The 16,544-nt window shown below is 44.9% G+C and overlaps 1 protein-coding gene across 1 annotated transcript; it reads right to left on the minus strand.

Moving 5' to 3' along the window:
* Nucleotides 1–14,157: 14,157 nt before the first annotated feature.
* LOC139046501 (granzyme B(G,H)-like) lies at nucleotides 14,158–15,680 on the minus strand. The gene is made up of 3 exons (XM_070519951.1): nucleotides 15,480–15,680; nucleotides 15,015–15,275; nucleotides 14,158–14,367 (listed from the first exon to the last, which is right to left on the minus strand). Exons 1-3 carry the CDS (start codon nucleotides 15,678–15,680, stop codon nucleotides 14,158–14,160), a joined length of 672 nt encoding a protein of 223 aa, XP_070376052.1.
* Nucleotides 15,681–16,544: the final 864 nt, after the last annotated feature.

Raw genomic sequence — 16,544 nt, forward strand, 5'->3', positions numbered from 1 at the left:
AGAGTATTGTCATTTTTTAAAATTATTGCCAGTCCAATAGGCTAAAGTGTTAACTTGATGTTTTAATACTTTTCTCTTTTGGGAGTGAGAGGATGCAAATAGCCAGTTAAGGTTTTTTGCCTGGTTTTCTGCAAGGTTCCTAAAAATCATATTTATGTTTATATCATACTCCATTATGTGGATATACCCTAGTTAATGCTTTCCACTTTGTACTTTACGTTGTTTCTCATTTTTGACAATTTTAGATAATGTTGAGATGAACATCTTTATGCTCAAAGTTTGTTGTAGAAATGTGTGAACGTGTGGGTGTGTGTATGTTGCTGTGTGTGTTTCACACTGTTTTCAGGATGGATTCCTTGTAGGAGAGTTCTTGTGTCATATTGTTACCGGCCAAGGGAGGGCCCTCCGCTGACTGCAAGACATGCCCATAGTCAGGAGGCAAAGTGGTGGAAGAGAAAGGATTCCTTTATTGCAGCTTGCTAACAAGAGGGAAGATGGAGGACTAACATCCAAAAGAATCATCTTACAGAACAAAGACTACAAGCTGCTTATATAGGGGGTTGGTCTCCAGGTGGGGAAGGCAGCTGATGTCTGGGTGGGGCCACCATCTGATCTCCAGGTGGGGGCGGACATCTGGTCCCAGTTCCTGATAGTCCTTAGCTTTGTTGGATATGCATTAGAAAATGGAGTCCTTGCATACTCATAGATTTTTCTAAGTGGTACAAGATTGCCCCTAATCCAGAAAAGGGAATTTTTGAAATTCAGGAAGAGGATAGCATCCCAAAGTCAGGAAAGTGTCTGCACACTGGATTGGATTAGCTTTTTGTAGGAATCCTCCTCTGAAGAAAACCAACCTGGGATGAATTTGAAGATTGCTCACTCAGGTTAAACTATCTTTCCTTTTAGTGGCAAGACTCCACTAAAATGTAGTCACTGAACTATTTTCTGTGATTTTGTGAGGTAAAGAATAAATTGCAAAATGATAGGGCAGTGACTAGATGAAATAGTTCTAATTATATCCTTCATAAGAGAAACTGAATCAAGGTTGGTTGAATAAATACAAAGGTAACACCCTGACGTCCATCCATAGTGATAGCAGGCCAGGTTATTTGGACCAAGCCTCTGAATGAAAAAAATTTAAGGGAAAAACAGGGGAAAAATCCTTTTTAAAGCATTGACAAACTGAAGACACTGAGGGACTGTCAGGTTAAATTTTGGATTTAATTCTGAAACCCAGAAAGATAAGCAGAAGTCGAGACAACTCAAGCTGGTTTTGCCCTGAAGGTATTTGCCATCTAAACAATTGGGCCTTGGGTTTTGGTGATTTCTTGGGGAAAGAGGGATAAAAGTGAAGGTCCTGGGTCCAACTAATATGGAGACTCAAGTAAGAAACTGTCCTCATGTTAATCTGGGGCCCCACAGGCCGTCCCTTAGCATAACAGTGAGCAGACGCAAATCTACCCTAGACAGAGAAGATAGCCTTGGTACTGAACAATGCAGGAAAAATGGAGAAAAGCAAAAAACAACCAGATTCTGAGAAGCTGTGACCAGGTACAGCCTTCCTGAAGATTTACAGCCCAGGTTCTCATTGGGTCTCCAGCACTGGTCTTGATTTTCAGGTGGTTTAGAAGGGAGATGCCTCCAGGGGCCAGGCAGAAGCCATTGCAAATCCTCTCTGAAGAAGATACCTTTATTCCAGGCCTTGGGAAGCCTGCCACCCTCGGCCTCTACCCACTACACATGCAAAATCTTTTAAAAAGTACCAAGCTGCACATAATCAAAATGCCAAAGAACACATGAAAACATGACCCCGTGAACGAGAGCCACCAGAAATAACTCTTAGTAGGGACAGATCAGCAACTGTGTGCTTGAGATTTTGGAATTATCTTGCACATATTATAAGACAAACAAAAATGACTGGAGGGAACAGCAAAATATGACATGTCATTATTGATTGGATAAAGAACTAGATAGAATTTCCAAATATAAAAAACGAAATTGTTATCGAAAGCAAAGTCGGTTTCCTCCTGGCAAGTGAAATCAGACTGTCCCCCTGAAGGAGTTGACGCACACAGTAATGTGTATTTGCAGCAAATAGGAGACCATGAGGAATCATTGCAGGAGTCATGGTGTCTCCAAACAAAGGGAAGCAGGGACTTTTATTTCAGATGGAGAACGGGAGTTTCAAAAGGGAGAGGTGGATGGGGTGAGCCTGGTGGTGCAGCACTTAAGTTCACATGTTCTACTTTGGTGGCCCAGGGTTTGCCAGTTCAGATCCCGCCTGCAGACCTATGCACCATTTGTCAAGCCATTCTCTGGCAGGTGTCCCACATATAAAGTGGAGGATGATGGGCACAGATGTTAGCGCAGGACCACTCTTCCTGAGAAAAAAGAAGAAGGTTGGTGGCAGATGTTAGCTCAGGGCTAATCTTCCTCAAAAAAAGGAAAAGGGAGAGGAGGGCGTTCACTTGCACAGGCTCAGATGGAAAACATGCTTCCGCATACTGCAGGTTAATAAGGCCTAAGCTCCTCCTGGAGAGATCTTAGCACTTAAAATACGGCCAAGGTCATGGACATAGCTCTCCTAGTGAGGCTTGGTCTGGTTCAGGGTGGTTGGTTGCATCTCCTTAACATAAGAAAAGGGAAGAAAAATGATTTGGAAGAACAGTTAAATGCTTTCAACCACCCCCCCTTGAATTCCTCAGGGTAATTCGTTCTGACAAAATAACAACATTAAAAACGAAGTGGGGGGATTTGCTTGCACATTGAAGACAACAGAAAAGAGGATTCTTAAAGTGGAAGAAACATCTGAAGAAATTATTAGAGTACAATACAGCAAAAACAAAACTAGCCTAGTAACTACACACTGTTAAAGAAAAATGAACATTGTTTATGTAAAATGATAATCACAATTTCTAATGTACTTAAGAAAATAGGATAGAATAAAATCCAAAATTTTGAGAGAAGATAAATGAGATGAAAAGTCCTGCGTTTCCTGCATTTTCAGGGAGAAGGGTAAACCTACTGATTAAATTTATTCTTTGATAAGTTGTGGAGACATCCTGTACTTTTATGTAACCGCTAAAATAATATAAGCAATGTATAACCTCCAAATAGTAGAAGGGAAAAAAGGAAAGGTAAAAAGTAATCCATGCAAGAAAAAGTAAGAAAGAAGAGGGAAAAAACCCATAGAATAGTTGGGAGAAATACATAGCATAAAGTCAGAGCAGACTTAAAAGCAAACGTATCCATAACTACGTCAAATGTAAGCATCCTGAATACGCCAGGTACAATTCAAAGAATATCAAGTCAGCTACGAAAACAAACATAAATGTGTGCTCTGTGCAATAGACAGGTCTAAAAAGTTGAACGTAAGAGAAAGGAAATGGATCTACCGTTATTGACAATAACCGTAGAAAACCATTGTAGGTGTATCAATACCAGACAAAAGTGACTTCAAGTCTAAAGTGTCTGTGAAGAGAAATAGGGTCCTTTCAAAACGATAAACAGATCAATTCATCAGGAAGACAAAATGAGTTTACACTTTAATGCACCTATTATATGGCCAGAAAGTCTATAAAACGAAAATTGAAAGAACTCCAAGGAGATAAATAAACCTACCATCACCTCAAGAATTAGTACAGCAAGTAGACCATAAAAGAATTCCATAAGGATATAGATGATTTAAATAAAACAAGGAACCAACTGGACCTAATAGCAGATTTAGAACATTGCATCCAATATTAAGATATTTTTAAAATACACACAAAACATTTGCCAAAATTGATCATATATTGGGCCATAAAGCAAATCTTGAGAAACTCTAAAGTGTAAATCTTTGGAATATTTTTTGGCCACAACATAATCAAGCTAGAAATCAATAAAATGGTAACTAGAAAAATCCTCACAATATTAGAAAAAAAGAAATACACTTTTAAATAACCCACAAGTCAAAATAAAATTTAAAAAGAAATAGAATATTTTGTGAGTTGAGTAACAATAATAATAACAGTACTTATTAAAAATTGTAGCATGCAGCTAGAGCAGGCAGAGAAAAATTTATAGTCTTAAAACTCATATATTACAAAAACCCAAAATTATTGGGGTGATCATATGTCCCCAGAAGTTAGGAATTAATACGTGAATAAATTCAATGAAGCAGGAGGAAGAAATAATAAGTAGCAGAAGTTAATGAAATAGTAGGCAAAGATACAACAGAGAGGTTTAATAAAGCAAATATTAATTATTTGAAAAGGCTGATAAAATTGACAAGCCTCTGGAGAAACTAATCATGGAAAAAAGAGAAGAAGTGCGAATATTTACGATCGGGAACTAAAAAGGAAATATTTTTACAAAGCTGCAGACCATTAAAAGATAACCCAAGAATGTTATTAAAAACTTTATGCAAACACATTTTAAATTTTAGACAAAATAGAAATATCACTGCCTAACACTTTCTTGAGAAGGAACTGCCGCCTTAGGTAATACTGGAGCTATCAAAGAAATTGCATCAGCCATCAAAGATTTTCCACACAGGGAACTGACCTAGACGGCTTCACTGCTAATTTCTACCAAATTTCAAGGAAGGAAAACTTTGAATCTACAAATGCTTCCAGAAAAGAGAAAAAGAAGGAATGCTACCATCTCGTTTTATAAGGCTGGCATAACCTTGACACAAATAACAGGAAAAGAAAGGAAACATGCAGGTCAACCTCATGCACGATTCATAGACACAGAACCCTAAACAATATCAACTCTCAAAACTAGTCCAACAATACATAAAAAGGTTAAAGCATCACAGGCAAGTTAAGTTTACACTAAGAGTGCAGATCTCATTTGAACTTAGAAAGATCCACTAATGCAATTTGCCAACAAACAGATCTAAGAGAAAAATCATATCACTATCTCCATAGACAGAAAGGCATTTGACAAAAAACAACATCCACTCATGATAACAAAGATAACCTTTTATCAGACCAAAAGTAAAATAAATTGCCTTAATCTAATAAATGGTATCTGTAAAACCTACAGAAACCGTTTAACCAACCCGTTGTCTAGTAAGATAACCAAGGTTTCCATCCTTCCCTCAAGATTGCAAGAAAGCCCTTCCTTCTCAGCTACTTTGCACACTGTGTGTGATGCTGGTGTTCTCCAGCTCTTTCCCTTGGGCAGGCTTGAGTCTGGAAATGACCCCAAGTGGGATCCTGTCAGGAAGTCTATGGAGACTCAAGGGGGAGAATATGAAGAGCAGAACCCAGGAAGGAAGCATGGCTGGGCTACAAAGGGGAGGGTTTGCAGCCCTGCTGGATCTTTTTCTACCTTTAATGCCCCTTCCCTGGGCCTGATGCTCTGACTCTCATGTTGTTCCTGTATTTGGGGCCCTGGGTTCTCTTGTTCAGGGGAGATCATCAGGGCTCAGAGGCCAAGCTCCTCTCCTGTCCTGAGAGGGCACACCTGCAAACCACTGCTAAGTACTGGGTGCAGGAGAGAGAGAGGTCGTTGTGATGGTCCCTCACTGAGCTGGATGCGGAAAAAGCTTTGGCTTCTCTAGGTGTTGGGCAACAAGAGTCAGAAACTGTCGGATACAGTGTGGGGGTAGCAGTTGGGCTCAAGGGATCTGTTTATTTTCAAGAAAAACTGAGAAGGAAGAACTGATATTCCCAGTTATTCTGGGATATTGTTCCCTGTGGATAACCCCCTTTAGGCCCTCTCCCCAGGAAGAGTTTGTTCCTTAGTCCTTACTGGCCTGGACCAGACTCTCTCAGTCAGTCTCTCACTTACTGATAAAGCCCCTTTTCCTTCCACGACTAAACTAGCTGGGTGCACTCTTTCTCTCTCTCTCTCTCCTCTTTCTTCCTCTCAGTTGATGCCCCATCTCTACCACTTGCCCCTCCAGTTTTGGTCTTGAATGAAAGAGTAAGTTCCATGAGGCATGAAACTTGGTTCCCCGATGGACAACTGAGGAGCCAGATCATATCAGCCAGCCAGCTACAACCTCATCCCAATGTCCATGGTCCCACAGATGAAAGACAGCAAATGTAAAACATTCACACTGCTGAAAGCCCACTAATTTCTGGATTTCACACTTCTGAATCCTATACAAGATTTGCTCTTGCTTGGTTCAGAAACACTGTTCTTTACAAATGCAGCTCTCTCTTAGCAAGCACTCAATTCATATTTTGTTTCAATATTGAATGCTCTTCTCTTCCTGTGACACACCTTGCAATTGTTCTGGAGAAGTTCCATGTGCTGACTAAGCTTGCTGAGAAGCTTGCCTTTTCTTCTCAGCAGCTTGCTGTGAAGTGGTGGCCAACTGAGATAATGTCACATATCTCACTGCATGGCATCTTTCCTTGACCTAATCCTTTTTCCTCACCGTCATTGTCAGCCTTGCACCTCCCAAATAAATTGTTCCCACCATAATCTTTGCTTCAGTCTCTGCTTTCTATAGGAGTTACAACAGAACAAAGTGGGAAAGTACCATTTGGCATTTCTTCCTTGTGTCTCATGCTGGAAGTTCAAGTTCAGAAGGAGTCGTCTCATAAGTCACAAAGAAAATAATCCTCCTGGATGTCCTTCCATTACACTCTTTTCTCCACATGGGATTCCCTTCCAGCAGTCTTGGGATATTTCTCCCCTCTCTCACTTAACCAGGGTTTACGTTGGAAGGCCTTTTCTTATTCCTTTTACAAGGAGTTTCTGGGAAATGAACCAGAAATTTCACCTAAATGCTTTCTCTTTAGGTAGAGTAAAGCCAGCATGGCAGCCTTACAAAGAGCAATCTGAGATTCTCTGCCTCACTGAGGGAAGGACGCATTACTTGGGCCTTCTAAAGGCAAAGCATCTCGTGGGGAAAATCAGATGACTATATAGGCAAATAGTTTAGTAACAAAAGAAGAGTGGGGCTCAGTCCTACAAAGTCACCAGAAAAAACTGTTGGCCTCAAAAGGAAGCCCGTTGCTGTGTGAGACGGGGGCATTGAGATGAGATTCCTTGCTTCTGACAGAAAGCCAAAGCCATCAGTGATCAGATAACGCTGGTGTAAGCCATGGTTAGAGGTATTTACAGATGGAGTGGGAGTATTGCTCAAGAGGGCTGGTTCCAGTTACTAAAGAGAGAGTGGTTTAAAAGAACAAACCACATTGCTTTTGCACACAAATCTACGTTTTGGTCACATTTAAGTGTGGACAGCTCCCCTTTGCTCCCATTTTCTCCCCTTGGAGTCAGGGGAGGCTTGAAGCCCGGAGGCCAGAATCGCCTGAAGGTTCGCTCACATGTGCCCAGATGTTGGTGCTGGCTGTCTGCTCGGCATATCCCTTCCTCTCCACGAGGGCCTCTCAAGTAGTCTCTGTGCATGGGATTGTCGGATCTTCCTCGCAACGTGCTAGTTGTCTTCCCCAGAGTGAGCACCTCCCAAAAGACAGCCAGGCAGAAGCTGTGTTCCTTTTATTTCCTAGACTTTGAAGTCATAATGCATCCATTCTACCCTATTTCACTGCTTGGGGCCATCAAAAGGCATCCCTGGCCCCAATTAAATAGGAAAGGGCATAGATCCCACCTGTGAGGGGAAGGAATGTTGCAGTACTTTAGGAAGAGCCTGTGAGACGGGAGATATACAGAGGCTGTCCCAGCAAAGCACAATCTGTCACGCTGCTCTAGGTGCCTGTAGAGTTGGTCAGAGGCTCTGATTTGTCTAAGCCCAGGTCACAGCCTTTGATTGGCTGGAGTCTGCTTTCTCCAAAGCCTGGGTCCTGACAATGGAAGAGTGCTGATTCTCCCCAAAGTTATTCTCCTGAATGACTTACTGATACCACGTGAAATGGGAACAGATGCCAGGGAGCCAAAGCAGTATTTTCACACCATGCCCAGAGAACAACATTTCTGATATGCTGATAACATTCTCTAAACGAGTTCTCTTGATTATCTCCCTGTGATGGAAAAAGAGGAGTGAGTCATGGAATTGAAAATACTACTGGTTCTAAACATGTTGATCCCAATTCTCTTAAAAAACGATGGAACCTTAGTTAAAGAAATAAAGCACAATGTCAATGGTGAGTCTGGCAGTGGAGCCACAGTGAACCAGAGGGAGGTGTCCAAGTCGTGTCTGTGTGGAGTGGGGAAGGTGCTCATGCCAGACCTCCCTCCTGAGAGGACACCCTCCTCACCTCACGTTGGCTCAGACACCCTGCACTGGGCAGCACAGCTTGGGGTGTCAGACTACCTGTGAGGTGAGGATGGCAGCCCAGTGCAGGGAGTGGATGCCCAAGTGGGGTGAGCAGGATGTTCACACCAGGGACTGACCTAGTAGGTGGTATCAGAGCTCGAGTGAGGAGACAGACAGGGGGCAGGCTGGTGTCATTTGTCAGAGCAGGCTGATTAGGGTGAGGTGGGCTTTGGCACAAAGGGGCTACTGATGTGGAATGCCAGAGCCTGCATGTTGCAAGTAGGGGACCCACATAGGGGACAATGGGGATGTGGGAGATTTGTTATATAAATCTTTGTGGGGATTAATCAAATAAGTAAACTTATTAAGCGTAATGATATTAAGAATATCTTAGAAAACTTCTTTCCTGAAAACAGACAGGTACTGACTCATGAACAGACAGAGAGACCAATCAAACAGAATAGAAAATCCAGAGATATTCCCCAGTACATATGGAAATGTACTTTTTCATAGGGGGCGTTTCAAATCATTGGGGAAATGATGGACTTTTTAATACATGATACTGGAGCAACTAGACAGTGATTTGCTAAGAGATTAAGTTGGAGTCACATTTCACACAAACCACCAGCAGAAACTCCAAACAGATAAGAGATTCAAATATGAAAAATAGTGTCATGCATGCACTAAAAATAAACATGGGTAAATTCCTTTATAAACTTAGAAAGGGGAAAGCCTTTCTAGCAATGACTCTAAATCCAGAAACACTAAAAGAAAAGATTGATAAATAAACTTCAATATATAAACAAAAAACTTCTTAAATTTGCATGTCAAAAAGCACTGTAAGCAAATTCAAAATACAGACAGTGGACTTGGAAAAAAAGCTATTGCAACACATATCACAATTAAAGAGCTAATCTATCTAATATATAAAGAACTCTGAAAATTCAGAAGAAAAAGATCTAGAACCTGAAAGAAGAATGAGCAAAAGACTAGACAGTTCACAGTAAAATATATTTAAAACATAATGAAGACTTTCAGCTCACTCAGATTAAGAAAAATCGAAATAAAATATGGAAAAAAATGGAAATAAAAAGTCTCTAAAACACTCTGTTTCATCTCATAAGTGGCCAAAAATTCTAAAATTAAAGAGCACACTCCATGGGCAAGGCTGTTTTCTTTCGATCGGTGTTGCAGGACATGTCTTTATTTTTTCTTCCATAATTTTACTCTCATCCTATCCATGTCTTTAAATTTGAGTGTCTCCTCTAAACAGCACAAAATTGGTCTTGCAGTTTTATCCAGACTGACAATCTCTGCCCTTTAGTTGGAATGTTTAATCTGCTTGCATTTAATGCAACCACTGATAGGGTTAGGTTGAAGAATATCATATTACTGTTTGATTTCTACTTGTGTGATTGATTTTTTGTTCCTTTCTCCTTCTTTTCCAGACTTCCTTTATTGTATCTCATTTTGTCTTCTTTATTGGCTTCCGCTTAGATCTGTATATAATATTTTAGTGGCTACTCTAGGTTTGCAATTTGCCTCCTTCACATATCACAGCCTACTTTGAACTAATGTTATACCACTTCATGAAAGAACACTGGAGTAATGTATTTCCATTTATCCTCCCTCCTACCCTTTGAGTTATTTTTGTCATACATTTTGCCACTGTATTCCATAAATCCTAAAGCATTTTTGCCTTAATAGTCATTCATCTTTGAAAGAAATTTATATAAAGTCTTTTATATTTGGTCACATCTTACACGTTTATTTCTCTTTTGTGCTTCATGCCTACAATGGGGATCATTTCCCTTCAGGCTGAGGAACTGCCTTTAGTTTTTCTTGCCCTACAGGGCTGTTAGCAACAAATTCTCATACATTTGTTTTTCTGAAATGTCTTTACTTTGCCTTCATTTTTAAATAATATATTCACTGAGGATAGAATTCAGATATTGGTTGCCTTTTCCTTTTAACTACTTAGAAATGTCATCCCAGTGTCTTCTGACTTGTGTCGTTTCTGATGAGAGCTCATTGTTACTGTTATTGGTGTTTCTCTTAAAGTAGGGTATATTGCTTTCCTGTCTGTCTACTTTCAGCATTTTCTCTTTATCTTTGTTTTTTTTTTTTCCATGAAGATTACTCCTGAGCCAACGTCTGTGCCTGTCCTCTTCCATTTTGTATTTGTGGGACACCTGCCATAGCACAGCTTCATAAGCAGTGTGTAGGTCCGCACCTGGGATCCAAATCCGCAAACCCTGGGCCACCAAAAGAGGGTGCATGAACTTAACTGCTGCACCAGTCGGTGGGCCCTTATCTTTGGTTTTTACCAGTTTGACTATTATATGCTTACATGTGGATTCCTTTGTCCTCACCGAGGTTCACTGAGCTTCCCGAATCTGTGGATGAGGAATGTAGTCTAGCAATAGGCCTATGATGAAAAGGAACCAGTGGCTGCACTTCTTTTATGGTGAAATGTGTTTGCCGGACAAAAGCAGTGTTGTGTGGCATAGCAAGACAGGAAATCAACACTGTGATTTCTGTAAGTCCACAAAGGGGAACCAGCAGAAGTATGGTGGTGGGCAGGAAGGCAGAGCCACCCCAAGACATGTTCCCAAATTAGCAAGATCTCACATTCCTTTGGGGCTCTCTCCCCCAGGATCTGGCTTGGCGGTTCTCTCCCTGGCATCCTGGGACCCAGCTCTTCTGGTGGGTCTGGAGGGAAGGAGGGGAGATGGGAGTGGGTTTGGGTGAGTAGAGGCATTTCCTTGAGATCATTCCAGAGATCTTTTATTTATTTCTATTTAAATTTTCATTACAGAGGTATTTGAGGAACAGAAGGATCTTTTCCTCAAAGGCAGGGGTGGGGCATGGACACTTAAACAGATAAAGGAGATTTGAAGGAATCAGCATGATTAGGGGGTTTCCCCACCCCCATCTAAATGTGCCCCTGAGCAGACCTCAGCTCACTAAGCGAGGTGCTGGAATCCTTGTCACAGAATGCCTGCACAGCAGCCCAGAGGTTTGCTCTCCAGGGAGGTGTGTGAGCAGAAGCTCAGCTCTTGTTCAGGGATGCCAGGAAGTCATCATGAGGCAGGGGTTAGACAACATGTCAGGGCTCTTGCTGGCCTGGCTGTCAGGGTGCCTGGGCTCAGTCCAGGCTCTGTTCTAACTCTGTGGTCCCTTCAGTCGGTCAGTGCCCCCTCCTGGGACTGTGTCCCTCCCTCATCTCTCACAGGAGGACGGAGACTTACAGCAGGGTTGTCAACGTGTTTTAAGCCACAGAACCATTTCCTCAAGTACATGTTACATACACTCAATATGCATGTGCCAGGGCAAATTTTTTAAATATTATTTTTGTTTTGCTCTTGGCATGTTCCTTTTTCTTTATTTCCATCAAGGAACCAGTTTGTCAGTATGTCTTCGAAGCAGGGATATTTTCTCGGCTCTAGATCAGAAGCTGTGTGTCCTCACTGCTCTGCCCTTGTGAAAGTGTGTGCAGGCATGAAGAAGTGGTGTTGCTGCCTGGTCTGTGCACAACAAGGTGGGAAAGGCCATGCCTGTGAGGGTTACATGATCCCAGAATACGTACCCCTTGTCATGAGAGGGTAGTGCTGTGTGTGTTTGGAGCAGGAGCTCAGAGCTGAAATGTATGCTCAGCTCCCAGGTCCTGCCCCATATGAGCAGCAAGCCCTTGGAGAGATGGCTGCTGGGAGTGTTTCCTGAGCTGAGCCCAACTCAGGGAGATCCTCATTCAGCAAAGGATCCTGTACTCTATGTGTAGGCTCTAAGCCAAAACCATCCCAAAGTCGAAAAATCTGGGTGGTCTGGAAACTACGGATGCAGCAGTATCCACGGTGGCCTAAGAGGAGAGACCTATCTCCAGTTTTCCAGACCATGTGAACCTCCCTGATTCTCGTTTGATTCTGCGCAGGCAGGAGGTACAGCAACCACAGGGATCATGTTTCCGAGCAGTCCAATTGGATGGGTGTTTAGAGTCTGACTCTAATTCCCTGTGAACAAATACGTAATACAGTTTTTCCTACCATCTGAATCTGTACAATGACATTCCTACCTGCTACTTTTAAGACAAATGATGGTAAGGCTGTCCTCTGTAGTGGAGGAAGACATTTCCTCTACCTTCTCTGGGTTCATCTGGCTGGATAACGAATTAAATTCACATGAGACAGAATAGCAGGAGAAAATTAAACAAAGTTTTATAACATGTATACATGGGAGTGGCTCAGGCAAGCTGAGCAACTTGCCAAAATGGCTGAAGCCCCCACCTTAAATATCATATCCTGCTAAAGACAAAGGAAGATGTTGGGGGTGGGGGGAGTCAGTTATAGGAGGTTACCAGACAAGCACAATAAACAAATGCAGATTTAAGTCCTTGCCTTCCCCATTGATTAAGAGTTTCTAGCGATAAGGTCATCCCCCATTCTTCAGGGTAGAGAGGGAGATATCCTTACAGATTGAGATTTCCTTTACAATGTAAATGTCTCTTACAAAGGGTAAGTAAATTCTACTTTTCAGTTGCTTCCCTGTCTGCAAAGTAACCAGCGCCAAATAATCATCATGCCAAAGAGAGATATGTTGGTGTGGCCAATTCCAAGCCCCCACACCTTGCTGCCCATCTCCCTCCCTATGGGCTGCCCTCGCCTCTAGGTTAAGATGATGCTCCAGTGGACAGAGTTTGGTGACTTTACCCCTGGAAACTAAATGACTGATGTCATTTACAAATCCCACCCACGAGATCTAGGCCATGTGGCCTCATGTGAGGAGGGAAGGAAATTTACATGATTTGGGTACAACTCACACAGTCAGTGTCCCTTGGTTTCAGATGACAGAGTGTGTTAGGTCAACTGTGGATCCCCAGTGCTGAGCACTCAGGTGCTCAATCAGGGTGTGTTTATTTATTGATGGAAAAATTGTGCTTTTCAGCCCTACTGTAGAGAGGGTAGGGATAACTCAAAAGGCTGAGACAGCCCTAGGTGCCAGTGAGGGGTCTTAGCCTAGAGGCCAGCAGTGACTAAGACGAACAGGCTGAAAGGGACTCAGGTTATCAAGGGACCAGGTGGCCAATGCACTCTGAGCACTTTGGGGACACTGGGCTGGATGTGAGGGGTTGAGCCGGCCTTGCCAGGTGAGAGATGGGGCAGGGGTTCTGGAGAGACAGCCTGTCTGTTGTGTACTCCATGGGTCCGCCTGTTGCCAGCATGATCCTGGTCCCTTGTAGCCCTCTAGGACAGAACATGAGCTGGGCTGACCTCTCAGGGGAGAGGCCCTGCTGGAACCACACAGGGCTCTTGGTGTCTTAGGCAATGAGGCTATATAGAAGTGGCCAACTCAGATCAGGCTTGTCTGAAGGGGACATGAGTTGGTGGACACTGAGAACTCTCCGTGGAAAGCAGGGATGGAGAAGAAGGGGCAGCCAGGAGACTGGAGGGCAAGCTGGGCCCCAAGGTCACAGGAGGGCAGGGAGGAAATTCAGGCTGGGTGAGATCGAGGAGCTTCTCCAGCGACCCACCCTGACTCTGCGCCAGCTCCCTGGCTGTGGGAGAGAAATGTCCTGCTCAGGTCACCTCTCTCCTCCCCAGTGTGGTGCGTATGTCCTTGAGCTGCAGCCACAGGCTTGCCTGCTTGGTGTCTGGGACCCATTGTGTCATCCCCCTTCCTCTCTGCCATATAACACAGGGAAGGAGGTAAGAAGTTCACCCTGAGCCCCAGGACCAGAGAGGTTCATGTTTTCTTCTCATGGTGCTCAGCTGCAGCCCTGGCAGAAGGGAAGGCCCAGAGAAAGATGTGGGTGAGAACGAGCTGGGTAACAGATTTACTTGAGGTTTGCGGGAGGTGTTGCTGGGGTGGGGAAGAGGAGGAAGCAGAATACAGCAGATTTGTATCATTGGCCTTCTAAGGACAAGTAAGTGTCTGTGAATCAGGGTCAATGAATAAACAAGAAACCAACCCTCCCCGCTCAGCTAAGAGACATTTATTTAGTTGCTGGTGACATTCTGGATCAGCTCCAGAGAAGGTGGGCTGGTTCCTATACTTAGGGGCATTTCATAGCATTTCATGGTTTCCTTTATCCAGGGCAGGAACCTCGAGAGTTTGATGAAGACCCGTGGAGGTGTCCCGTCAATTCGTCCACCGAGGGCAATGCCCTGGATCACGTTCGCACAGATGAGAGGGCTCCCAGTGTCCCCCTGTGGACAGAGAGTTGGGAGGACTGTGTCCGTGCTCCCCGATCCTGCCCACCTGCATCCAAAGCGCCCTCTCAGAGAAGGCCGCCTGGCGTGGCCTCCATGTGGGAGATCAGAGAGCAGGGCAGGCCCCTGTGGGCCCTCTCAGCTGCCCCGTCCTGACCCTGGACATTGTCCCAGCTTCATTTCACTCAAGGGGCGGCTCCCTCTCCTCCACTAGGTCCTGGATCCTCTCCCCATGAGGGCGCTGTGGGACTCTGCTTCGTTCTACCCTTTAAGGACATGGAAGCAGGCAGGTGAGGCTGACACTCAGCACGGCAGATGAGCCATTTAACAAACATGGGAGCCAGCTCTGAGGAACCACCTGGTTTGACTGCTGCACACTCAGGGAGCAGTTTTCTAACACCTGTGCCCGGCGTGGGGCAGAGTGTTGCTAATTCATTTTCCAAATGGAGCACCATGTTTGGATGCATCTCAGGCCCCTGTTCGGCTCCCAGAAGGCCTGTGACTCCCCACTCCAGTTTCTCCCCCATTCTCTTCCCAGGAGAATGCTCAGAGTCTAGGGGATGGAGGAGTCCCTACTGCTTGGGTCTCCAGGTCCTGAAACACCCCTCTCCCCAAAGCCGAGCTAGGCAGATGCCCAGTCTCACCTGAAAGGAAATCTTCCTTTCCTTCGGGTCCCCCACACACAGCAGAGTGGTACAGTTGTAATGATCATGTAAGAAGGATTCGCACACCTGTTCCTGCTGCACACTCAGCTCCACCTCCTGCAGTGCATTGGAAATTATGCCATTGGGGGCGATTAGCCTCCAGCCTGCCACACGGCACACCTCTCCGGGCCTCACCTGGGCTGTGCCCCTGGGCGGGATGAGGGGCCACACAGCTGCAGTCCGCATGGCCTTTCTCTCTAGCTGATGAGAAGAGGCATGTAAATCCAGCTCAGCCACTGGCCTCCTGAGCCAGGACACAGTGATGGGGCTGCACTGACTTCCCTCTCCCCTGAGCAACTGGGACTAGTCAGGTGGCCAGGAAGGGAAGGAGGGAAGGGACAGGTCCCAGTGGGAGGGGAAGCAATCTGGACCCAGGACAGCAAGAGCAGCAGGGAGGATCCCTACCTTTAGTATCATGATGTCATTGAAGTATTCACTAGGAATATAGTCTGGGTGGCAGATGGCTTCTTTCACAGGGATGACCTGCCAGGTTCTCTCTTGATTCAGGATGTCGTGGGCCCCCAGAATCACCCTGATTGAACTGCAGAGAAAGGAGAGTGGGGATGTGGGGGCAATCAGTCGCAGGAGATCCAGCCCTGGAGCCATGATGGGAGGGTGCCAGCCGGGCCAGGGCAAGGCTCCAGTTAGGGGAAATCGAGAGCACTGGAGGACCCGGTTCTGAGTGACTGTGTGTCCCATGCTTCTCAAGGACACTGAGAGGAGGGCTTTTGGAAGCTTTCTCTTGCCCTCAGGCAATATTGTGAAAGGACTCTGAGTTTGCCTTTTGACCAGAATGCATGCTTTCATCCTCCACAGCTGCTTTAGTTGGCCATTGTGGTCTCTCTTCTCAACTGAGCCTCTTGCTCTCACCTCTGACCCTCGGACTGCAAAGCTTCCCTGTCCTATTTCTCACTTTCCATGGCCCAGTCATGCTCTCAGATGGCTCCTCGCAAGAGCTTTTCTGGCACTGAGTTACCAGAAGCTGAGGGAGCTCCCCTCGGCTGCTGTCCATGGGCAGAGGACAGGAGTCCCTGTTGGGGTCTCAGGAGGTGTCAGCTGTCTGCATCTCCTCACCGTCCCCAGCTGTCAGAACAACATCCAATTCCACAAGGACACGGCCACAAGTCTTGGCCATCCTCTTCATGGAAACCTGAACCAATGCCGTGTATGGGCGGGAGTGGGGCCTGATCTCATGTCCTCCGATGATGATTCCTGAAAGGAAAAACTGGAAGATGGCTTTCTGGAAACAGCTGTGGTCAGGAGGGAAGGCTCCAGAATGTGGCAATTGAGGGTGGGGTCTACAATGCCATGCAGAAACCAGGCAAGAGTCCTCCCAGGTTCTCCCTGGAGCAGAATAACTTTTTCGGAATGTGGAGCCTCCAAAGCCCCTGTGAGAAAGCGGAGGATGGTGCCTCTTGTCCCTGTCCTGCTTCAAACCACGTATGGGAGGGATGAGAGCTGTCTTCACAA

This window comes from Equus asinus, chromosome 2 (genome assembly GCF_041296235.1).
Source record: "Equus asinus isolate D_3611 breed Donkey chromosome 2, EquAss-T2T_v2, whole genome shotgun sequence".
Lineage (NCBI taxonomy): Eukaryota > Metazoa > Chordata > Mammalia > Perissodactyla > Equidae > Equus > Equus asinus.

What these genes read in the sequence shown, in the direction of transcription:
- LOC139046501 (XM_070519951.1), bottom strand. Translation starts at nt 15,680, where the DNA reads ATGGCTCCAGGGCTGGATCTCCTGCGACTGATTGCCCCCACATCCCCA. An exon ending in ATGACATCATGATACTAAAG is followed by an intron (nt 15,276 to 15,479) that starts GTAGGGATCCTC and finishes TCTTCTCATCAG; the next exon opens with CTAGAGAGAAAGGCCATGCG. An exon ending in AAAGGAAGATTTCCTTTCAG is followed by an intron (nt 14,368 to 15,014) that starts GTGAGACTGGGC and finishes CTCTGTCCACAG; the next exon opens with GGGGACACTGGGAGCCCTCT.